Source organism: Myotis daubentonii, chromosome 3 (genome assembly GCF_963259705.1).
Source record: "Myotis daubentonii chromosome 3, mMyoDau2.1, whole genome shotgun sequence".
Lineage (NCBI taxonomy): Eukaryota > Metazoa > Chordata > Mammalia > Chiroptera > Vespertilionidae > Myotis > Myotis daubentonii.
Genome location: NC_081842.1, coordinates 133569636 through 133594583, shown reverse-complemented (window position 1 = coordinate 133594583; position 24948 = coordinate 133569636). Strand labels below are relative to the sequence as shown.

At 41.6% G+C, this 24948-nt stretch overlaps 1 protein-coding gene across 2 annotated transcripts in view; it reads right to left on the bottom strand.

The window, feature by feature from the left end:
- GCNT2 (glucosaminyl (N-acetyl) transferase 2 (I blood group)) overlaps positions 1 to 18114 on the bottom strand; it is a 101490-nt gene extending 83376 nt beyond the window's left edge. For both annotated transcript variants that reach the window (XM_059688615.1, XM_059688622.1), the window contains exon 1: positions 16783 to 18114. In XM_059688615.1, the coding sequence (XP_059544598.1) occupies positions 16783 to 17704 (922 nt within the window). In that variant the 5' untranslated portion in view covers positions 17705 to 18114. The remainder of the gene's footprint in view (positions 1 to 16782) is intronic.
- Between the last annotated feature and the right edge of the window lie 6834 nt (positions 18115 to 24948).

Sequence of the window (24948 nt, the reverse complement as noted above, 5' to 3'; positions counted from 1 at the left end):
GTCACAGAATGTCGGGGTCACAGGAACAAGTTTCGAGCTTCACACCCTGATTTAGAGGAGACCTTAAAGCTTTACTTGAATCCTGGCCACAAGTAACAGCTCAGATTGGGGAACCTTGGGGCTATTCCGGTTTTAACCACCCGAAGAGCATCCTCAGACACTGTTCCTGCCGGTTAAGCTTCTCAACCACCTAGTCCTAGGAGATGAACGTTGGTTTCCCTATTTGCAAATAATAGTGTTTTGGCTAAGGAGTACCAAGCTCTTCCACTTACAGCGGTTCTCAACCTGTGGGTCGCGACCCCTTTGGTGGTCGAACGACCCTTTCACCGGGGTCGCCTAAGACCATCCTGCATATCTGATATTTACATTAAGATTCATAACAGTAGCAACATTACAGTTATGAAGTAGCAACGAAAATAATTTTATGGTTGGGTCACAACATGAGGAACTGTATTTAAAGGGCCAGAAGGTTGAGAACCACTGAAAAAGGTTCTTTTCTTCCACCGTTCCCTTTTGCACCAGTGCTTTTTAAATGTAGATTCATATATTTTACTTAAAATTACTCTGAAGCACCAGTTCAACTGCTAAATGCCTTCCCATTGCTCCTCATTGTTAATCTGAACTAAATGCCTCAGTGCCTCCACCCTAGTCTCACAATGGAGACTGAGCCCCACTCCACCCCATGAAGAAATCCTGTCCTTTAATGCACACTCTCTCCTTCCTTTTGACAAGTCTCTGCCCTGCTATCAAAGAACTAGAACAATACAGGTGTGGGGGTTGCCTGCTTTCAGTCAGCACCCACCCCCACTGAAGGGCACAGGGCTCCCTGAGCACACGTCTGTTTCCTTCTTCTCACTGCCATTGCTCCCATTGCGCATTCTCCCAGCTTGGACATTCTGTCCTCTCTGCCTTTCCTCTCCTCCTTCTTTAAGACCCATCATAAATACACTCTACGTAGCCTCCACCATTGGATTTGTAGGCAAAGTGGAAAAAGAAAATGCAGCCATTATGTGGGTAAAGCAGATCAATCTCATCCTTAGTGTTTCTAAGGAGTAAAGCCAAGAGAACAACTGAAAGTTCAGGATAACAGAAAATGCAATCCCAAGCTTCTCTTTTTCTTTTTTTTTAAAAATATATATTTTATTGATTTTTTACAGAGAGGAAGGGAGAGAGATAGAGAATCAGAAACATCGATGAGAGAGAAACATCGATCAGCCGCCTCCTGCACATCCCCCACCGGGGATGTGCCCGCAACCCAGGTACATGCCCTTGACCGGAATCGAACCTGGGACCTTTCAGTCCGCAGGCCGACACTCTATCCACTGAGCCAAACCGGTTTCGGCATCTTTTTCTAAATAATTCCTTTAAATATTAGGTTATTGTATGTTCTATTTCAAAACAACAGAGAGTAATTTCAGTATCTAGTTTGGCAAAGCCTGTTGACTTAGAATGAGTGTTAAAAATATTTATAGTTTGCTGCCGAAACCGGTTTGGCTCAGTGGATAGAGCGTCGGCCTGCGGACTGAAAGGTCGCAGGTTCGATTCCGGTCAGGGGCATGTGCCTTGGTTGCGGGCACATCCCCAGTGGGGAGTGTGCAGGAGGCAGCTGGTCGATGTTTCTCTCTCATCGATGTTTCTAACTCTCTATCTCTCTCCTTTCCTCTCTGTAAAAACTCAATAAAATAAATTAAAAAAAAAAATATTTATAGTTTGCCCTAGTCACTTTGGCTCAATGGTTAGAGTGTTGGCCTGCAGACTGAAGGGTCCCGGGTTCCATTCCAGTCAAGGGCACACCTCAGTTGCTGGCTTGATCCCCCAGCCCCAGTCTGGGCATGTGCAGGAGGCAACCAATTGATGTGTCTCTCTCTGTCTCTGTCTCTCTCTGTCTCTCCCTCCCTCCCTTCTACTCTCTCTAAAAGTCAATGGCAAAATGTCCTCCAGTGAGTATTAACAGAAGAGAAAAATATATATTTGCAATTTGACCAAGTGCTCAGTGTACAGATACATAAGTTAATTAGGCCAACGGGGCTGTTTACATGATTATTTCCAACTGGCCAATAATACAGGGGTTCAATATACACAGGCATTAACAATGTTTCTATAGTAAGAAATGTAGACACTGGGCAAATTAAGAACTTTTGTATTCAGTCCATTACTTCAAATGCATTGTTTGTGTGCTGAAAATATACCTGTTTTTCCTCTCTGCCCTTTCAGCTGTCCTTGGGCCAACTTTCCCCACCCTCAGGTTCTGTTCTTAAGAAATCCTTATGGGAGAACTTTTTAAAAACCTGTTGCAGCATAAAGCAAGGCTGTTACCTTTCCTTCCTCATAGGCATCTGGTCTGCTTGTCTGAAATAGACCCCATGCAATTTTTTTGCTACTGAGACTGAGCGACTCGGCCTCCCAGCCTGCCTTTGGCTGCAGGCAAGCACAGGGTTGACTCTCACAGCCCTGACAACCGCACCTGTCCCTGCTCTGTAAGCACCTATTCCTGGACTAGCTAATTATTCTGGCTAGACATGTTTAACCGCCCCTCTCCTCCACCCCTCCAGGGCTACTCTTCATTCCATTTAGAAGTCTTTACTTTTTGTGCACTTTAAAGACCTTTTTCCAGTTGTGATACTATCTAGAACACGGTTCCAAAATGAAGAGGGTGTCCTTCCTTTGAAATGATGGGAGACTCAGATCCCAGTGAAATAAAGAGATAATCAAAGGGGAGGGGAGATGGAGAGTCCTCCGACACTGGGCCCCTCCAGGCTTGTGTGTGAAGGGGCAGGGGAGCACGTGCCTGGTGCTGCGAGCCCTGGAGGAGGAGGTGAGGGAGCTGCACGGCTAGTGTGCTGCCAGCCAGGCTGTCAGGCCTGTGAGGGAAGCGTCAGGCCTTGTGTTGTGCTGAGAACTTGGATTTCATCCTGCTGCCAAAGGAGCACCAGCAAAGACTTTGGCTGAAGGGCTGCTCCCCGGAAACATGTGCCAAGTGGAGGAGGAACAGGAGCAAAAGAAACCATGGTGGGAAAGTACACGGCAGCCCATATATATGTATAATGCACACATTAATAATAGTGAAAATATTAGATGTAAGTAAAACCTCTGAAACTGTGAGGTAAAGGTGCTACCTACTCCTTAATTAATAGTGTGTCCTAGAAACAATTCCAAGGCTCCAACAAGGCTTTTAGGCCTGTAGATATTCACAGAACATCAGATACTGCATACTGGTTGAGGTTTTTCTTAAATAAACGAAGATGGGGAAAGATTTAAAGTCCCAGGGACATTATGGAATTCATGATTGGGAATTAGAGGAAAGTCTAGACTTATTTTTCCAACCCCTCAACTTTGTAATGTGGAAGTATGTACATTACCATATTTATACTATTTATTTACCCATTTATATGTGTTGAATGAATGAATGAATGGAGTCCACAGCGCCCTTGGTTCCAGGTGCCCCTGGGTAAAAGTGCCTCAATCAGAATTGGGAACAAACAATAACTTATTTTGACAAACAATAACTCTGAAGAGGCTAACCAGATAGATTAAATGACCAAAAACACACAACTTTCAATCAAATTTCTGGGGGAAACCATGAGAAATGTGTTTCTTCTTGTGTGTCAGGGAAGGGTTGTCCACTAACTCCCACAGTAATACCACAGGGCCTGGTGCAAGTCACTATCCACCTTTCACTGGTTATGTGACCTTAGATCCTGTTTGCTTCGCCTTAAATAGGATGTTCTCTGCGGTGCCTTCCAGCTCACGTGAGCTATGTAACGGTATGTGTGAGGTGAGTTCATTAAGCACAGTGATGGAATTCAAGTGTGAGTACGGCCCCTGTCCTGTAGGCCTCAAAATACATACAACAGAAAATATAACAGCAAAACAGGAAAGACTATGGGTAAGTTCCAAACCCGAAGTTATCTACTAAATGTCTTGGGAGGTCAGAGGACAAAGATGGTTAGAAATGGAGCTTGACTGGTTAGAAAGGGCTTTGCTGGTTAGATTCAGACACGCAGAGCGTGCAGGAGGCGGTTCAGTTGGAGAAATCATAAGAGAGCAAAAACACAGAAACAGGAAAGCAAAGTAGAGAACCTTCCTGGGAAGAACTGTTGAATCGGAGCTTCTCAATTCACATGGCACCAGAGAAAACCATTCGTCAGTAAGCCATCATCTCAAAGTGCCAGGCAGGGTGAGGGTGAGCTCCGGGAGTGCCGGACTTGGGCCTCCTGTTGCTATTACAGCCCCGCAACTCGACGGGGCCTGTGTTCAATGCGTGTTGAATGGGTCCAGAATCATCTGGGCATTAGAAAGTGCAATTTTCAACTACAAAGAAAAGGAGTGTTGAAACCCATGTTTACATAAGCTTTCAATTTATATATTAGAATATCATGGGCTAAGGCCTCCGTGATTTTTTTTCCTTAAGCCAATTTCTAGTTATGTGGAAGCATAGTTTTACTGTACCTGTAGGTTTTTTCATCTCTTCCCTTTCAGGGTCCGCCTACAGAGACCTAACTATAAACACACATGAGCACTGACCTCTATTCGCACCTTCTTGTGCATCTTACCTTTGTTTAATTGCATGTACTAATTCAAACTTCATTATTCTTTCATAATTGTTCTGGGACTTGTTTTTCCATTCTCAATTAACTGCTATTCTTTAGTTGGGAAAGAAATGGAGGGAACACAGGCTTGAGCAGAATCACTAGATTTATAATGTTAAATAACAGCAGAAAGGTCACTTGAAGGACTGGCTCTGATAAAGTTTGTTGAAGTAGCATCGAGAGGTTAAGTAATATTTGCAGAAAGGTTAGGTAAGTGAGGTGAGATTGTATCAATTCTCGGGCTCACTGATGGCTGTTCCTTGAAAAACCATTTCTGTGTGGTTTGCTTTGTGATTATAGCATGTCAAGTGACTCTGCGTGTCATGCTTAATTATAAAATATCAGGATTAATTTTCCCCCTTGAACTAAGAATAATTCACCAGAAAGGACAGCCATGTGAGCAATTCTGTTCTGTGTAGCCCGATGGTTTGTAGATGGAGCCTTCTTTTCTTCTTCTTTTTTAAATAATGATGACCGGGATGTTGACGAGGAGAAGGAAGAAGACATTTCCAAGCACACCTTTAACTGAAATGATAATTCTCCCATAACTGAGTGCCCTCCAGTGGGGGTCACCGGGGAAAACCCTCCTTCTCCTGGGACTGAATCATTTTTACTTTCTATACCATCCATCTAATTAGCAACAGAAGGAGTTGTTGTCTAGATCACAAAACCCGAAACATTATTTCAAATTCTCACCTTAGAGAAGGGGAAGGAGTTTAATATGCAGAATTGTAAAGGCCTAGGTGGCAGGTCCGGAAGGTGGTCATGCTAGATCATATCATGGTACTATGAGCTGAAGTGACCTGCATCTGAGTTTGATGTAACAACGGTATCATGGAAACACTTCCTGGTTGCTAAGAAAGCTAAGCAAATACTTGCAAAAAACAGTGCACAGATTCAAATAGGCACATTCAAAGCACGCACAGATAGGCGACAATTTTCTGGCAGCATAAATGTAGCAATTAGAAATATGAAGAACCTGAAATTTAGGGCATTAGAAAATGAAAAATAAATTACCCAAAATAAGTCACAGCCAATTATCATTTCAAGATGAAACTTACCATTAAATTTACATGTGGAAGTTAATAGCTTAACCCTAGCAGAATAACTGACTCTATTGTTTTACCAAAACATTGGTTTTCAAAATTTTTCAGCCAAACTAGGGGTGTCTATGGCTTGGGGACAAGAATAGTTTAGCTTGCCCTGACCAATTTGCTCAGTGGTTAAAGTGCCAGCCCAAGGACTGAAGGCTCATGAGTTCAATTCTGGTTGAGAGTAGGCTTGATACCTGGCCCCGGTCGGGGTGTGTGCAGGAGGCAACTTATCGATGTGTCTCTCTCACATCAATGTTTCTCTCTCTTTGTCTCTCCCCCTCCCTTCCACTCGCTCTAAAAATCAATGGAAAAATTATCCTTGGGTGAGGATTACCTCCCCCCCACCCCACCCCCAAAAAAGTTTGCAAACTTCTGTTTAACATTTCATCACCAGAAAGGTTTGTTAAAAACACAGCCCTAGCCAGTTTGGCTGAGTGGATAGAGTGCCGGCCTACAAACTGAAGGGTCCTGCTTCAATTCCAGTCAGGGGCACATGCCCAGGTTGTGGGCTCGATCCCCAGTGTGGGGCATACAGGAGGAAGCCGATCAATGATTCTCTCTCATCATTGATGTTTCTATCTCTCTTTCCCTCTCCCTTCCTCTCTGAAATCAATAAAATAGATTTTTTAAAAAACTAATTCAAAAACCCTTTGTGCTCATCAACACAGAACTGAGTGCAGGCCGTGCTGCATTCCGCTTGTTAATTTGTGTAGTTATTCAGTGTCTGGTGAGTTAATGTTCAAAAAAAATATTAATTTTTATTAAAATGTTTTATTTTATGTTAATGATTACTCATTTATTTCAGCCCTTTGTATTCAGCATGTCTCTATCAAAATAAACCTACGTTTCTATGAAAAATGAAGCTTTTGTTTTTTTGCGGCCCACATAAACTTAAACCTTGTTTATTTGGCTCGTGTTAGCCTTTGAGTTTTACAGGCTTAATCTATGACCTTCAGAACAAGCTCAGGTTTCTATTTTCTTATCAATAGTGACTTATCATAGCAATGAATTTCATTCTCAATTCTGCCTTCATTTCCCCTCCTATCTTAACCTTCCCTTTTACGGCTTAGAATCTGGAAAGCAAGAAACGCCTTAAACCCTGTCCCTCGCAGAGCTTGTGCCTGAGACCGAAGATGCTGGAGTCTCGCAGAGCAGAGCTGCGTCCTGTAAACTCTCAAAGGCAACTAAAAAGAGCGGCACACGCCTCAGCATTTGAATGGACAGTTCTACAAAGGTGGCTGGTTTACCTTTCATAAAAAATGTTCGAATTTTTCTCCAAAGCTACAGAGATTAGTTAAGATTGCAAAGATGATAGGAATTTGGAGCTCGCTTCATTCCTAATAAGGAGAAAGCTGTGAACACATTTATAAATCATCTGAGGTAAAAACAAATGATTGGGAAATCCTGTCAGACATTGTCTAAATCTGTCAAGCTCAGTAACACAGGAATTCGTATTTGCAGCAACTAAGTGATGTGGGTTAAACAAGCCCTCCGAAGTTTCTAGGTGGTCCAAGGTAGCTAGCACAGGCCAAGCAATGCACACACACGAAAGGAGATCACAGCCAAGGAGTGAATCTTGTAAAATGGAAGAAACAAAAAGTAAAAGCCACAAAAATACTAATTAGGACTCCGGCACAGCCCTTCATTTCACTGCTTAAAACGCTGGGAGGATGAGGGCAGTGGACATAAAGGGGCTCTGTAATACATCTCACCAAAAGTAACCTCCCCGGGTGATCGATCATGAATTCCTAACTGGGCAGGTGATGGTGAGTTGTCATGCCCCAGGCTTATAACTTCTTCAGTAAAAGGGTTATCTTTGCTTTAAGCAAGCCCTGCCCATTGTTTTTGTGCTTCTCTAGGTTAACACACTGCCTGGCTGGTGCTCGGGTGGTTAGAACATCGTCCTGCTACACTGAGGTTGTGGGTTCGATCTCCGGTCAGGGCACATACAAGAACCAACCAATGGATGTATAAATAAGTCGAGAAACAAATGGATGTCCCCGCCCCCCCCCCCCCCCCGCTCTCTCCATCCTCTTCCTCTCTCTGAAAAATAATTTAAAAATGTGTTTTAAAAAATAAGGACCCCACTGAAGTGTGACCGCCCTGAGAGAACATATAATCTTATGGACTATCCTGTAATCCAATCCCTGTCTGGCTTTTTCCCACCTTCATGTAATCCTCTTTCCATTCCCACCTTAATTCCAGGCGCATAGAAGAAACTGAAAAACTGTTATTTTGTGGAGCACTTGAGATTTTGCTTCCCAGCAAATGTCATCAGTTTGCTCAAATAAACTGTGATAAAAATTTTCTGTAGGTTTAAACGTGTCTTATGTTGACAGGATAGACTAAAGATAGTTGATTGGTTTTATTAGAAAGGCGGGAATTGCAATCGTTTGATACTTAAAAGAAGGAGGACTTGTAGTTTTGCATAAAACCTTGGAAAAGGGGTCAAATTATAGTAACTACATATTAGGACAGTATCTTGATTAAATGGGTTGCTTTATTTTTTGAATGAGGCTTAGCTGATTGCTTAGAGGAGGTAGAAACCTAAATTAACATTTTGGCCATGCAGTGTGTCCCTAATTCAATGTTAAACAATTTCATCTCTTCATCCTCTAAAGGCACTTAGTCGTCTCCTGAGAAGATATATCAATGACCAACAAGCACATGAAAAGATGTTCAGCGTCGTTGTTCATTATGATGCTATTTTCATGTAACCCAGTTATTGCTCACTGGACAGGAGCACAGGGAAGCTGCAATTTGGACGCGTGCCTGGTAAGGTCTGAATGACGTAAGAACGGTGACTACTTGTTTGTCACACCTGGGAGCAGGTCACTGGCCAGAAGGGCGTGGCCACTGCAAGGGCACGAAATCTGAGATGCACCAGCTCCTGAACAAAGATAGTTCCCTCTCTTGGCCCTCTTCTCTCTTGCTGCTCGAGCCTGACTCCTGGCTTGTAGGGCTCTCAAACCCTGCACTCGCCCACATGGCCCACAGCCGTGTGGCCCCCACACAATGGACTGATGGGCTGGAATTAGTCTGACTCTGCACTGGACCCAGCTTCACCATGGAAGGGAAACTCTGGACACTGGCTTTGCTTCTAGCTCTACGAACACCCCAGCTGCACCTTTTCCAGGACTGGTTTAAGGGAAATGGGACTTTGGAAACCAAGGGATATAAGTTCACGCAAATAAAGCTTTCTACCACATCTCATGCTCTCGTAGAGGCCTCTGGAAATTCAGCACCCCAAGAACCCCACTTCCACTAGCAATGGAGAAATTCCATCCACTCAATTCTCCAATAATAATAATTAGAGAAATGAAAATCAAAATCACAGTGAGATATTCTTTTACACCCGGTAGAATGGCTTACGTAAGAAGACAGGCAATAACAAGTGTTGGTGAGGATGAGGGGTAATTGGAACATTCGTATACTGCTGGTGGAAATGTAAAATAGTGCCTTCGCTTTGGAAACAAGGTTGGCAGTTCCTTAAAATGTTAAACATAGAGTTACCATATGAGCCAGCAATTTCACTCTTGGGATCTACCCAGGAAAAATGAAAATATGTCTATACAAAGATTTGTTCAGGGATGTTCATAGTGGCATTATTCATAATGGCAAAATAGTGGAAACAACTCAAGTACCTGTCAGTGGATTAATGGATAAACAAAGTGTTTATCCATATAATAGAATAGTAGTCATCCACATAGAGGAGGGATGCACTGATTCATGCTACATTGATGAACCTCAAAAATATTCCACTATTTGGAAGGAGCCAGACATAAAAAAACATGATTCAATTTACTAGTATACGAAATGTCCAGAAAGGGAAAATCCACACAGAAAAGTAAGGGTTGGGTGTGGAAATGGAAAGTAGCTATAAATGGACATGAGGTTTCTTTAGGAGGTGATAAAAATATTCTAAAATAGGTGCAGAGGCATGGAGGCATGGGACAGACTGACCTATCTCAGAGGGGAGGGGAGGGAGACGGAAAGAGGTTAACCAAAGGACCTATATGCACTTATGCATAACCAATGGACATAAACAATAGTGTGGTGACAGCCTGGGGTGGGGCAGGGGCTGGGAGGAAGGGAGCAAAAGGGGGACATAATTAGGGGACATCAGTAATACTGTCAACAATTTAAAAAATTAGATTGGGATCTTAGTTGCATGACTCTGTAAATATAATAAAAATCATTGAATTGTACACTTGGAATGGTGAAGTTGGTGAATTTTACAGTGTGTGAATGATATACCTGAATTACATACCTCGGTTTGGGGGTATGTAAATAATATCTCAATAAAGCTATTAACTTGGAAGAAAAAAATGTAATACATCCAGTGCTGGACATTGCTAAGGACTCATGATGATGGTTTACACACCTTCTACAAAGGCTCTGTAAAGCAGCCAGGAATTCTGTCCGTCTGTTGTAAGCTGTCAGTGACTTGGAGAGAAGAAAACTTCTGGATTTGTATGAAAGCAGCTCTATATTTATTTTATACCAGCAACAAAAGTGAATCAAATTCAAGCTGAAGCCAAGCACTGTGCTGGTTGACCATCAGGCCTCTGCATTCTGTCAGTTCCCATAATGCCCAAGCAACAAACCCTAACAAGAAGGTAAGGACTGTCTGTGAGGTGAACAGAGCACCTGGGGCATGGAGGACAAAGGTCAACTCTGTGTGTGTGGAGGGGGGGGGGGGGGGGGATGTGCTGACCCAACAATGGAGGGGAGTGTTGCTCAAAGATAATCAGGATGCCTCCAGGCAAAGAAGGGCCTGGGGAAAACTGGCATAAAAGCCTAGAGGTGTGTTTGGAGTTTAGCAATTATACAGGGACTTCAAGTTGTAGCCAAATAAACTACATTTTCTGGATACCATCATCAAAACCTCTCGGGCTAAAATGACTCTGGCAAATGTCCTTAGCTGCTAACTTTACTTTTCTAGACCTGAACTAAAACATACAATTTCCATCTTCAAAATGTGTAAAGAGGTGATACTGACCTTACACGGTCAGATGACTAACAGCTCCCACCGCCAACACCACTCCCTAAGTGTTTTCTAGTGCATTCAGCAAGGGTGGCCACGAATATTTTAGAAAAGTAGGAGGCGGGGAGGGTTGGGAATCGGGGGGCAGGATTCCTGCCCTGTAGACAGTAAAAACTGAACCAGAATTGAGAAAGAAGAAAATACACTGTGCAAAGCTGCAGGATAATTTTCTTTATTTGCTAAACATATTAAATATTTGTAGAAAGTATCAGGCAAGCAGAGTAATACTCTTTTCCCTCCCACTCATTTGCTCTCCCTTTCATTTGCTCCTTATTCAGCATTAGATTGGAACCCACAGAATGAGGGGGCTAGGCAGATGTCCAGTTCACATTCTCACCTCTCAGTGCGTGCAGCGGGGGAGGCGCAGAGATGCGAGCAAAGTGGGGGAGATCCACACAAACAGCGAGGATGCCATGGAGGAGATGCTCTTACCCAAGCAAGAGCGCAGTGGCTGCTTCTGTGGCAGAGGAAAGGGGCAGGGAAGGCTTCTCTGAGGGAGTGTCTTTTCTAGTGGGTCTTGAGAAGAGACTAGAATGAGCAGCAGAAGTAGAGCATTCCAGAACCAGGACAGGAGACGGTTTGTTTCCAGACCAGTCTACAGCAACAGGAGGCCAGGCTTTCAGCTAGTCACAGATGCCGCTTCCTAATGACAGGAGAGAGAAACCACTACACAGGGCTCTACAGATAGCACATTGCTAAGTACGGCTGCAGCCGAGGGCACCCTCTGTGGGCCACAAACCTGACTGCTACCAAAAATTATCTTTGCACCTTCAAAGCCAAATGTTCCTGGCGTTTTTTGGTTACACACAGAAGTTTTAAAATAATAGCACGAAAACCTCAAAGATAAACATTTAAGAAGTTAGTCTGCTCCTCCTCTGGACATTTTTAAAGAGTTCCTACAATGCACCCGGTACAATCTGTGTACTCCAATCCATCTAACAGCCCAACAAGAAGAGAGTTTATTCTCAAGATACAGATGAAGAACCAGGCTCAGAGAAATCAGGCCTCTTGCCCAAAGTTACACAGACTGTATGTAGCAGAGCCAGGACTGTCTGGCTTTAAATGCCACCAGCATATGGGAGCAACCATTTCACTCTACAGTGTAAACACATCTTTAGATCATTTGTTCAACATTCTCTACAGTCAGCAAAAGTCTGAAATGCACTGACTCCAGTTCAGTTGGGCCTAACCCTTCTTTTTTACATCCCTATAACCACTCTGCAACTGCTAACCTGTACCTCCAATCCCGCAACCTCTCCCACCCAGCCCCCACCTCATCACATCAGGCAATCAGCAGGCTGCTCTCTGCATCCATGAATCTGTTTGTTTTGTCTGTTCACTTTTGTTTGTTCATTTTGTTTTTTAGACTCCAAATATTTGTGTATGTTTTTATTGATTTCAGAGAGAGGAAGAGAGAGAAACATCAATGATGAGAGAGAATCATTGATGAGCTGCTTCCTGCATGCCCCCCACTGGGGATCAAGCCCACAACCCAGGCATGTGTCCTGACCGGGAATCGAACCGTGACCTCCTGGTTCATAGGTCAATGCTCAACCACTGAGGCACACCAGCTGGGCTCATTGGTCAGTTTTTAAATCTTTAAATCCGAGAAACACAGAAAAATGAAACAAAGCCAATGAAAGTCACCAGCTACATGTATAAATGTTACCTTTTATTGCGTTAAACACAATACATTATTTAAATTTATTTCACCCATTTGTTTTTGTTTCTTTTAATGTGGCTACTAGAAAATCTTAAAATTACATTTGTGGCTCACATTATATTTCCACTGGGTGGTGTTGTTCTAGGTCTCCATGAGGCCATTTCATTTGTGAGGTGTGTGTTTTTTCCTGGCCTATTACTTCTTTGAGAATCCTAGTTAGCCCACAGTCACTGCAATCTACTAAAACAGTCTTAGAAGTGACCAAAACAAATAACTCATATCTCAACTAGAAGGGCCCCTAAAACAGAAATGACCCACATAGCAGGAGTAACAATTAAACAAGTGGCCACCTAAACTTCCAGTTTTCTCCCCTTCTCATGACCAAGTCCTGCACTCTGGCCACTCCAGGTCCTACAGGAGTCAGCTGTACCAGGGATGGGCCACCGCCTCCAGCCAGTATCCTTCATACATGTAACACGCAGAGCATTTCAAGGGCTCACTCTTTAAAATTTCTGAAATACATGGAGAAGTACATTTTTTTTTCTAGTGCGTTGCTAACCTGTAACTGCCAAGCAGAGGTATAAAAATCCAGTTCCAATAGATAAATAATGCTGAGAAGCGAGGGTGTTACTCTTTCTGTCCAATCAACTGATGAGATTTAGGATCATGGTCTCTCATTTGGTCCAACCCTGGATAAATGAGTTTCTTCCACAGTTGTTCTCCAGCTTCTGCTTCCACACATACCTGGGGCTTATTCACCACTGAGAAGCTATCCATTCTAACCTCAGGCCAATGGGTTCTTCTTTTATCCCCTACCACTGATCCTGGATTCTTCTTTCAAAACTAGAGTTGGTTCAATTTCTCTCTCACAAGCAAGTCTTTATGTAAAGACAGTGATACCTCTTCAAGCCTTTTCCAGATTAAACATCTTTTTTTTTGTCATTGATAATTTCTTTAAAAAAGTAGGATTTGGCTTTTATCCTTGGCTACTCTATTTGTATTGTCAATGACTCCCCTTAAGATATGGTGCCCAGACCCAAATACTATTCATCACATTTGGTCCAAGAAACACATAAGAGAGAAGCAGGGCTTTTACTTCCCCTATTCTGGACATTATAATTCCATATGAAAGGCTATATGGTCAAACCTCCCCCACCTCACTTTCTTGAGCCCTGATTTCTTCCATCACTATTTAAAAGGTAACAAATACACTGACTCAAAAAGATATATGCATCCCTATGTTCACTGCAGCACTATTTACAATAGCCAAGACAGGGTAACCACCTACATGTCCATTGATGGATGAATAGATAAAGAAATGTGGTGTAGCCCTGGCCAAGTAGCTCAGTTTATTGGAGCATCATCCCGTTATGTCAGGGTTTCAGATACCATGTCTGGTCAGGGCACATACAAGAAGCAACCAATGAATGCGTAAATAAGCAGAATAACAAATCGATGTTTTTCTTTCTCTCTCTTTCCCTCCCCTTCCTCACTCTCTCTCTCTCATATCAATACATAAACATTTTAAAAAAGAAAGAAAATGTGGAATATTATTCAGCCATAAAAAAAAAATCTTGAGAGAGAAGACCATGTGAGGACACAGCAAGAAGGCAGCATCTACAAACCAAGGAAAGAAGCCTCAGAAGAAACTAACCTGCCAGCACCTTTGTCTCTGATTTCCAGACTCCAGAACTGTGAGAAAATAAATTTCTGACATTTAAGTCACCCCACCTGTAGTACTTTGCTATAGCAGGCCAAACTAATATACTAAATATCACTGATTTTAAAAAAAAGAAATCTTGCCATTTACAACAACATGGATGGACTTAAGGGCATTATGCTATATGACATAAGTCAGAGAAACACAAATACCATATTATCTTACTGATATGTGGAATCTAGAAAAAAAGGAAGCCAATTGAACTCACAGACACAGAGAAAGTACTGGTGGTTGCCAGAATCAGGGTGCAGGAGGCATAGACAATGAGGGTAGTGTGGGAGAAATGGGGGAAGATGGTAAAAAGAAACAATATAATATTATGCCCTAGCTGGTTTGGCTCAGTGGATAGAGTGTCGGCCTGTGGACTGAAGGGTCCCGGGTTTGATTCTGGTCAAGGGCACATGCCTGGGTTTCAGGCTCAATCCCCAGTAGGGGGCATGCAGGAGGAAACCAATCAATGATTCTCCCTCATCATTGATGTTTCTATCTCTCTCCCCTTCTCTCTTCCTTTCTGAAATCTATCTATCTATCTATCTATCTATCTATCTATCTATCTATCTATCTATCTATCATCTATCTGAAATAAAAAAGACATTAGAAAAAGGAAGAAACAATACAGTATTATTACTTAGAGTCACCATACTGTACCTTACATCCCCAGCACTTATTTTCAAACTGGAAATAAATAAGTCCTGGGGATGTAAGGTACAGCACGGTGACTTTAGAGAATAATACTATATTGAATATTTAAAACCTGCTACAATAATAATTCTTGAAAGTTCTTATCTCAAGGCCCAACTGGCATGGCTCAGTGGTTGAGTGTCATCTATGCACCAGGAGGTCATGGTTCAATTCCAGGTCAGAGTACATGCCTGGGTTGCAGGCTTGATCCCCAATAGGGGGTATAGAGGATGCAGTTGATCAATGATTCTCTCTCATCATTGATGTTTCTATCTCTCCCTCTCCCTTCCTTTCTGAAATTAATAAGTTCTTACCACAAGAAAAAAAATTCTATCCTTTGTGGTGATGGATGTTAACTAGGCTTATTGTGGTGATCATTTGTACAAATATTGAATCATTATGTTGTACACCTGAAACTTATATAATGTTATGTCAATTATGTCTCAACTAGGAGCCCAGTGCATGATTCAAAATTGCGCGGCGCTGCCCACCCTCGAGTCCCCGGTATGGCCCTGCCTCCCTCTCTGGCCCTTGAAGCAGCCATGGCCGCTGCTGATCAGGCCCTCCCCCAGCGCAGGTGTGAGGAGGCCCCTGCCGCCCCGCCCCCAACACTGTGCGCGCAACCTCCTCCTGTCATGTCAACCCCGTTATGGCATCCCAGCTAATTAGAATATTTCTCTATTTTATATATATATATATAGATTAAGGAGGAAGGAAAGATAGACAGAGAAAGAAAGAAAGAAAGAAAGAAAGAAAGAAAGAAAGAAAGAAAGAAAGAAAGAAAGAAAGAAAGAAAGAAAGGAAAGAAGGAAAGAAAGAAAGGAAAGAAGGAAAGAAAGAAAGGAGGAAAGGAAGGACATTAATTGTTTTCCAGTGGTTGGGGGGAAATAAAAAGCTTTGTAAGTCTATGAAGCTTTGCATACTAATATCTAAAACTAATGGCTATAATGAACAGTTAATAGCCTGGCTATTCCTGAGAATATCCTGGAGACTGAACACATAAAGAAGCTAATCCACTCAGGAAGTCAGGCCCTCTGGGAAATGGGCCTGGCCTTGCATAGCTTTAAAAGCTCCAAGTGATTATAGCATGCATCCAGGGTGGAACCACTCGGCTCAAGAAACCATGAGCCTGATCCTCATATTGATTCAAGTGACTTTTCCCTTGACCCTTGACTCTGAATTTTTTATTTTGAATGGAACTAGAAGAATTGAATCGGTTCACTGTAAACAACTTGAGATCATTGACATTATTTGGAACTTGGGTCACAGGGAAAGAGGAGTTAATTTAGTAACAGCTGGGACCTAATTGAAAATCAAGTTAAAAAGAACATCAGGCTTAGGAGACCTGGTGTATAATTGGCAAGGTCACTTACTAGCCGGGTAATGAGCACATCACGTAACCACACGAGTTTCTTTGTCTATAAAATGAAGGCACTGGTCTAGAAATCTTTAAGGTGCTCTAAATTCTGGCACAGTTTCAGGACAGAACTTGCAAATGAAAAATTTAAAGTTGTACCCTGCTCTATTTTGAAAGGCTGTGAATTTAGCCATAGGAGCGTCAACAAGGCCAAAAATATGATCAAAATGTTCAAATTGTCATTCAAAATTAATTTATAATACCTATTCCTGATTATAAGCGCATCACACTTAAAAGAGAACTAGGTTTAATCGCATCTGCATAGCCAGTGCTCCCTCAGTCCCCTGCCCTGTGTCAAGGCTGCAGCACATGTTCGAAGTGGGTCTCTGGGCCCAGAAAGGAGGCTGGGATATCAGCAAAATCAAGCCAGATGGTAGAGCTCCGCCACTGCCCTGCTAACCACTATGTCTTGTTTCCTCATTTGTAGAATGTCGATAAGACATTTTAAGTTCACATTTGAAACTGGAAAGACCTTTGAAACATTATTTTTTTTACTATATTTTAAGCACTTTATTCAATATTGACCATGCAATGTGAATTCATGAAAGCAAAAGTTAAGAGACTTACTTACCAGGAATCCTATTGAGGGTCACCCAGAAATGTTCATCAGGACTGTAGGTGTCCTTGGACCAGGACAGTAGGTCAAGTGCATGCTGGTCTTGGAGGACGAAGTTAGCGAATTCCCTTGTGAGGGCCACATAGGCAGTGCCAAAGTAAATGGTTATGTTGTGAGGAGGGGAAGTTTTCAATTTTTCTGTTTTATGCACATAGGAATTTTTTGTGTCTAATATTTCTTGGTGGACGTATTTAGTCCGTCCAATAGCATGATCGGGAGGCAGCACCCCCGGGGTAATGTTTTTCCCTTTGAAGCCTTTCAGATACTGAACAATTTCCTTGTTGGTTTTCAGGGGGAAGTCTTGCCCACAGGTGTTGATGGCGTACTTCCACGGGACCTCGGAGGCCACCAGGTCTCTCAGGCAGTTCAGGTCCGCCTGGAGCCTGGAGATCCCACCATAGACAACTGGCTCCCTCTTGGAAGCCAGAAAGGCATTCGGGAAGCAGCTCAGCAATCGCTCTACCGCATCTTTAAATTCAGCAGCTGCCTTTTCGTCCACATGGACGCAGTAGACATTTTGGGGCATGTAAATAGCTCTGAAGAGTCTCTCGAAAGTTCCAAATTCTTTGTGGATGGTCATTGAGTAAGCCAAAGGGAACCCAGCCTCTTCTTCAGAGAGCGTTTCTGTTATATAGTGACTCTGAACCATGTATTCATAACAGGCAGATCCACTGAGGGTAGTTTTCAACGCATTCTCTGTTAAGTAAAAAACCTTCCCCTTAAGAATCTGATGACAGGTTTCTGCTAAGAGCGAAGCATTGGTAAGAGACGCCCTCAGAAGACGTTTCTTCTCCCATAGCTTGTTATTGTAAACAAATATGAAAATCAGGGCCGTGACGAGAGACACACTAAAAAGACAGTGCTTCCAAGAGCCCATTATTCAAAACCAGGAAATGAGTAAAATGTCTCTTGAGATCTGACGAGAGTGGAGATAAATATTTAACTTACATTTTCTCCAGAATCCATTTTCATCCTTTCAGTACATGCAGTTCTGATGGGCTGTTTCATGTCCTTCCAGTGGACCGTTCTCGTACTTTTTCTTTCTTCCATTTACAGCTGCGTTGCGTTTCCACCTTTCTTTGATGCATTTCTGAAGTAATTCCTTTGGATTTGCTTTGCTCAGTCTCCCACTAATCAGCAACCTGTTCCTACACAAAAAGAAGTTACCTCAGGAAGGTTGTGATTCCAGTGTGCCCACCTGTCCCCATAGTAAAATCACTAAAGGGCGAGGGGCCACCCTGCTAGTCATTGCCACAAGACTCAAACCCGGCCTCTTCTCGTGGCCAAAGGTTGTCAACTGTGTCAGCTCCCCAGCTTCCTGTTAATCATTGCGCTCAACCGACTGAGCTTGTTTGCTTAAACGGCACTGCCAAGTTAAAAGCGTCAGTTCTAAGCATGTGAACACCGCCTGGAGAGATATTCTGTCAATAAATATTTAGTGCTTAAAAATAAAATATTTAACTCTGTCTTTTTCCACACGCACCCCCCATCTCCATATTGGCTGGGCACACTATAAAGCAAGGCATATGACTGACTATTGAGGCAAATCCTTTCCAGGACTTAATTTTCTCTGCTGTTAGATAAGGTCTTTTACAACACACATTAGCAAGCTTACCTCACCACCTAATTTACTCCACAAAGTGACTGGGGTACTCTGAATAACAGCTTTTTTTTTAAAGCCAAAAAAATAAAGAGCTCGTCATCATCCAAAACTTATGTAGAGGCTAAAGCTGGATGTTAAGTTTATTTCACCCAAGCACAGATGGGATACAGGAGAAGCAGCCTGATGCCTGCAGAGGTAGGAGACAGGAGCTATCTCAGTTTGGGACCATCCAAAATTGAAGAAGAGAAGGTCCTTAGGTTCAGATTTATAAACCCTTTCAAAGGAGTTTCCTTAGCTGAAAAAAAAAATGAGACTATGTAATTTTATCCCCTTCATAGGTCAGTTGTGAGAATAAAAATGAGATCGCATATAGAAAGAGCTCATAGCCATGCCCAGCAATAAATGGGACAACCAGAGAAGAGGAAACAAGAGACTCTCTTCACACCACAAGTCGAGAAAATGACACAATCAGCACCTCTCGGAAATCTTCTCGCTCCTCCCTTCTTCCTCTGTGAGCCCGTGCCAATGAGATCATACATATAGAATAGCATCGACTAGTTCTGTTTTACTTGGTAGTTAGACTGCACACTATCCATACCTAAAGAAAGGGCGCATTAGCTCTGAGCTCACTATTCCTCCTCTGTGTCTTGCTCCCACAGTTGACTTCACATACTAGACAATCAAATATTTATTGATCAAGTGCTCAAGTTTTCATTTCCCTGTTTCCCTGAGCACATTAGTGTGAGATTCCAAGTACTAACAATTTACAGCCTACATTTCTATCTGTGAGTATAGGTGCACTCAACTACCTATTTTCCCCAAAATTTCTTAATTATAAAGACAACATAATATTACAGAGAGTTTATAAACACAGTGTTTTTATGGCCTGCACTCTCATTTACCTCCTGCCCAGACACATACATATTTTTATTTTACCAAGAAGTCAGGGGACATGCAAGTTTGCATCACACATTTTGCAATTCATATCATAGCACAACTTTTCCATAATGTTACTCAGTCTTCATTGGGCATTGTCTTCACAATCATTACTTTAGAAAATAAGGCTGAAGTTATTATTTGTTGTTTTACCCCACCCCATTGAAAAAAGATGGTTGCCAACTATGTTTTGTAAGCATCAGTGTTAGATAAAACAAGGGTCTCAAGGTCTGGGCATCTCTAAATGTTCTTCCTTGCTACATGTTAAAACATAGCACAGTATTTTGCACCTGACAGGAACTCAACAGATAAAAGTAGCCAACTGTATGGGGGGATAAGGACACATATGTAATACCTTAATCAATAAAGGAAAAAAAATGTTTAAAAAAGTGGCTACTCGAAAATGTAAAAAAAAAAAAAAAAGAAGAATGTGCATAAAGCTGGTCTAATAGCTTTACTTATAAAAATATATTCTAAAGAAATAAAAAGACAAATTTTAAAAAAAGTAGCCAAACTGCAAAGAAGAAATCAACATGTAATTGACCAAATAGTGTGTATAAGCAATGGCTAAGTCTTCCTTTGAGGAGGCAGAGCTTTGGATATGAATCCCATCTCCTTAACTTGCTATAAGTAAATAAAACTATCTTGTGATAGCCACCTCTTGTTTTTTAATAGAACACCCTAAACCAGTGACAGTGAACCTTTTGAACTCAGCGTGTCAGCATTTTGAAAAACCCTAACTTAACTCTGGTGCCGTGTCACATATAGAAATTTTTTGATATTTGCAACCATAGTAAAACAAAGACTTATATTTTTGATATTATTTTATATATTTAAATGCCATTTAACAAAGAAAAATCAACCAAAAAAATGAGTTCGCATGTCACCTCTGACATGCGTGTCATAGGTTCGCCATCACTGCCCTAAACCTTAAACCCCTTGAGTTCAGTAACATCAGGAGCAGAGGAAATGATGATAAGAAAGGACCCAGGGGAGTCCTCCCAAACTAGGTGGGTCAGTCTTCAGTTGTTTTAGGAAATATAATCCACATCCTGATTCAGGTACATAGTCTTGTCTATATGACCCAAAGTGTAATTCAATCAACCCAAACACTTTATTTACATTGCTATCTTTTATGTATCAATGTATAATTCTTTTGAACAAATTATTTCTTCAATACTGCAGTCATATAAGGACAATCTTTTCAGAAATGACGACTATTAAAATACTAATTTGAAAAGATACATGCAGCTTAAGTGTCCATTAGTAGACAACTGGTTAAAAAAGAAGTGGTACATATATACAATGGATTATTACTCGGCCATAAAAAAGAGAGAAATCTTACCATTTTCAACAACATGGAGGGACCTAGAGGGTATCCTGCTAAGTGAAATAAGGCAGACAGAGAAAGACAAGTACCATGTGATTTCCATTATATGTGGAATCTTAAAAAAACAAATCCAAAATAAAGAAACAAACAAAACAGATAACTTCATAGATATATAGAAAAAAAATGATGGTTGCCAGATTGGGGGTGGGGAAGGGGTTGGGGAAATTGGCTGAAAAAGGTGAGGGGTTTAACAAATTGGCAGTTACAAAATAGTCATGGAGATGTAGGGAATATAGTCAATAATATTATAATAACTATATACGGTGCCGCTTGGGGACTGGACTTTTCAGGGGTATTACCTCATAAGTTATATAAATGTCAAACTACTGTGCTGTACACCTGAAACTAACATAGTATGGAATGTCAATGGTAATTGAAAAGTTTTTTAGTTTTTAAAAAAGAAATGATTACTAGAATTTCTCTAATTTTTATTTTATTTTTAATATCCCTTGAGGTAGTCACTGCCCATGTCAAATGAAATTTACTAGGGATGATTAAATAAAGGTGTCAATACCTAATTATATTGTCTACATTGGTCAAATGATTTTTATAGCTCTTTTCTCCTAACATAGCCACAATTTTCAGCAGCTCTTTCTTTCTTTTTGCTATTGCCTCATTCTTGGCACAATTTTGTTAAGAAGTGGATAGAAAGATCTGAGCTGGAAGAGGCTGCGAGAGGTAGCTGGGACTCAGAGGAAATGGAGTGAGATGTGACAAACTGAAAATAGACCATGTAGGTGGTAGGCCCTTATGTGAACAGGAAAGATTCAGAACTCTCCAGGATGTGGTCTAACTGGTGGCCTAGCACCTAGATGAAGAAGCATTATATGCATTTTTTTGAGACATGAGGGAGGGAGTGACTGGCTCCTTACCTAGGGGTGTTCCAGCCTAGAGGTATAAATCCTCTACACTCCCAAATATCAGGGCACTGGGTTCAGTCTCAGCCAGCTTAGCTGCCTGCTCAGGTCCTATCTGACTGTTTTACTTTCCTACAAATAAATATTTGCCTGCTTTTGCTGCCATTTCTAGTCTCTTATTTGAATTCATTCTTACAAGCAAGACAAGCACTGGGTGTACAGTTATCTGGGTTACCTCCGGCCAGAGACCTCCTTGTCCACCACTTACAGTTTCATCCCTTCACACATTTCATGCATAAAAACATCTATCTATACTAATAAAAGGGTAATATGCTAATTAGACCAGACATCTTCTGGACATCCTTCCGGAAAAAGCCACAGTGGCGGGGGTCAAGGCAGAGGCAGTTAGGGGCAACCAGGCTGGCAGGGAAGAGCAGTTAGGGGTGACGAGGAAGGCATATAGGTGAGCAGTTAGGAGCCAGCAGTCCCAGATTATGAGAGGAATCCTGGAATGGAGAGGGTGCAGACTGGGCTGAGGTACCCCCTGCCCCAGTGCATGAATTTCATGCACCGGGCCTCTAGTGTATATATATATATGAAAGGCTAATATGCTAAGTATCCAACCTTCCGGGTAATGACATCACGTAGCAACACCTGGCTCCCTCTCCCTAGTGACTAACCTCCTAGCAGTTTCTTCAGCCCAGGAACACGACTTGCTTTATAGCCAGGTGGAAACATTTACACTTTAACCAAATGTCTGTGAAGCATGTTCACGTGCTTCATCTAATTTGATCCTCTCAGAAGTCCTGGAGTAGGTAGATAGGAGACTTGGTGGAATCCCATTTTCTTTTCATTAGCTGGAAAATGGAGATTTAGGAAGCTTAGAAAATTGACCCAACTGAAAAGAAGTAAGAAATGGTGGACCTTGAAAATGACTCCAGGTTTTCTCACTGCGCAGAATATAGTCAAACACTGCTGCAGTTAAATATTTTACCCTTTGTTCTCCCTGCATGATCTACAATAATAATCTGCTTCATGTTGATATTTACTGCTGTGTTGCTGACAATTACCTGAAAGAAAGTTGGGGTGCTTCACTGGGCTGGAAAAAGTCTAGCTAAATCAGAAAGCAGGTCCAATTAAGCAAGTCTATCCTATATCTATAAAAGGCTAAGTTGATTCGTGCATACACAATACATATAAAGCTCTCGCTAGCGCCAATCCCATGCATGTGTTTTGATCTGTCATGGTCAATTGTGAATTTAGTTGACACTTCCATTATAGAGAAAGGGCAAATAGTGATATTAAAATATTTCTTCTAATTAATTTCCTTTCAGTGTGCATGAATTTGTGCACCAGGCCACTAGTCTCTAATAATTTGCCTGCTCTTCTCTGAATTTACAGGTCTCTGAATTTAGTTACAGGGTGAAGAACGTTTGAAATACAATGTTCCAGTACTTCGCTACAGTGGAGTTAACTGTACCTCATCTGAAATGCCATGAGGGTCCTTTGATTTTGAATTCTAGAAACATTCACAATTATTCAAAATCATATCTTTGACAATGTTAGACATTTATAAAAGAATTAGTATCAATCATTTTTCCTCCATTAACGTATGCTATCTGATGCTTATTCTCATGGTGGTCATGTAGGAAATGTGGGAAACTGGTTTTTCTGACCCTCCTGGCTTTCCCCAAACCCTTCTGCAATATACCACTAATCATTCTTCTAAGTTCTGGGCTCCATGCTCTTACATTTTTTCAAAATAATAGAAGGGTATGGTAATGAGTGACCAAAAAACAAACAAAAACAGCATGATTGTCTATCCCAACTTGAACATTAAATCAAAAAAAGAAGGAACTCTTGCCTTTTGCAACAGCATGGATGGAGCTGGAGAGCATTATGCTAAGTGAAATAAGCCAGTCAGAGAAAGATAAATACCACATGATCTCACTCATTTGTGGATTATAGAGAACAACATAGACTGATGAACAGGGACAGGGACATATCCAAAGACAGAGAAACAGCGATCAGACTATCAACCCCCAGAGGGAAAGTAGGGGAGGGAGGGGGTAAGGGGAAGAGATCAACCAAAGGACATGTATGCATGCATATAAGCCAAACCAATGGACATGGACAACAGGGGGATGAGAGCATGAGTGGGGAGGGGGGAGGATGGGGGTTTAATAGAGGGGATGAGGACACATTTGTAATACCTTAACTAATAAAGAATTTAAAAATAAATAAATAAAAATAAATAATAAATAAATAAATACTAAGTTGGAGGAAGTGACCAGGTAGCCTAAAGTTCTGAAGAAATTGGGAATCAATATAGACTTGTGGCTTGGTCACTCAATACATTTATGTCCCAAAGTTCCTCTACTAGAATACTTGCTTATTTCTATATCATATACTCTATATAATATATAATAAAGAGAATTCTTATACATTCTTACTCCAGGATATATATTAATTTTTATTTTGTGGCAGCATGGTAAGAAGCTAGGGAAATTCCTGGACAAGTAGAATGGGAAAACTGAGACAAAAAATTAAACAAGGCCAAACACTTTGGGCAGTTTGCAGCCAGCTTGTGAATTGTAAGACCTTATCTTCTCCAAGGACACTTGAGAGCAAATGCTTTATACCTCTCCTCCCTAACCAGAGAATACATACCTTAAATCACTCTGGCCTGGGAAAACAGAGAACAAAGACATAATTAATACCATTTTTGCCAGCTAAGCCCAAGGACAAATGTAGTCTGGGGGACAAATAACCAAAACCCCCAAAACATTGGGATGGTATCATTTGAGGGAAAAATGTGGCAGGATAAACATCTGCAGGGCAGGAGAAGGGGAAAGGGAGAAAAAAGGGGAGTTTATCTCACTCACTGAACAAAGAAGACAGCAGTCTTGGGACTTGCCCAGATAAAATGGCCAGATGTTCTCATAAACTCAGGGAAAAGCCTCAACAATGTAAAAGGGGGACCTTGAAATCTAATCTCTCTGGCAGAGGAATCTTGAAACCTCTGGGGGTGGGGTTGGGAAGGGGAGAGTATAAAACACTTGAACCTCCACCAGGTGGTATGCTTAGACTAGGTGCGTTGCCAGCTTGTGCTTTATGCCAAGTGTATTATATTTTTTAAAATATATTTTTATTGATTTCAGAGAGGAAGGAAGAGATAGAAACATCAATTGAGATAAAATCATTGATTGTCTGCCTCCTGCATGCTCCCCACTGTGGATTGAGCCTGTAATCTGGGCACATGCCCTTTACTGGAATCGAACCCAGGATCCTTCAGATCCTTTTATCCACTGAGCCAAACTGGCTAGGACTATTTT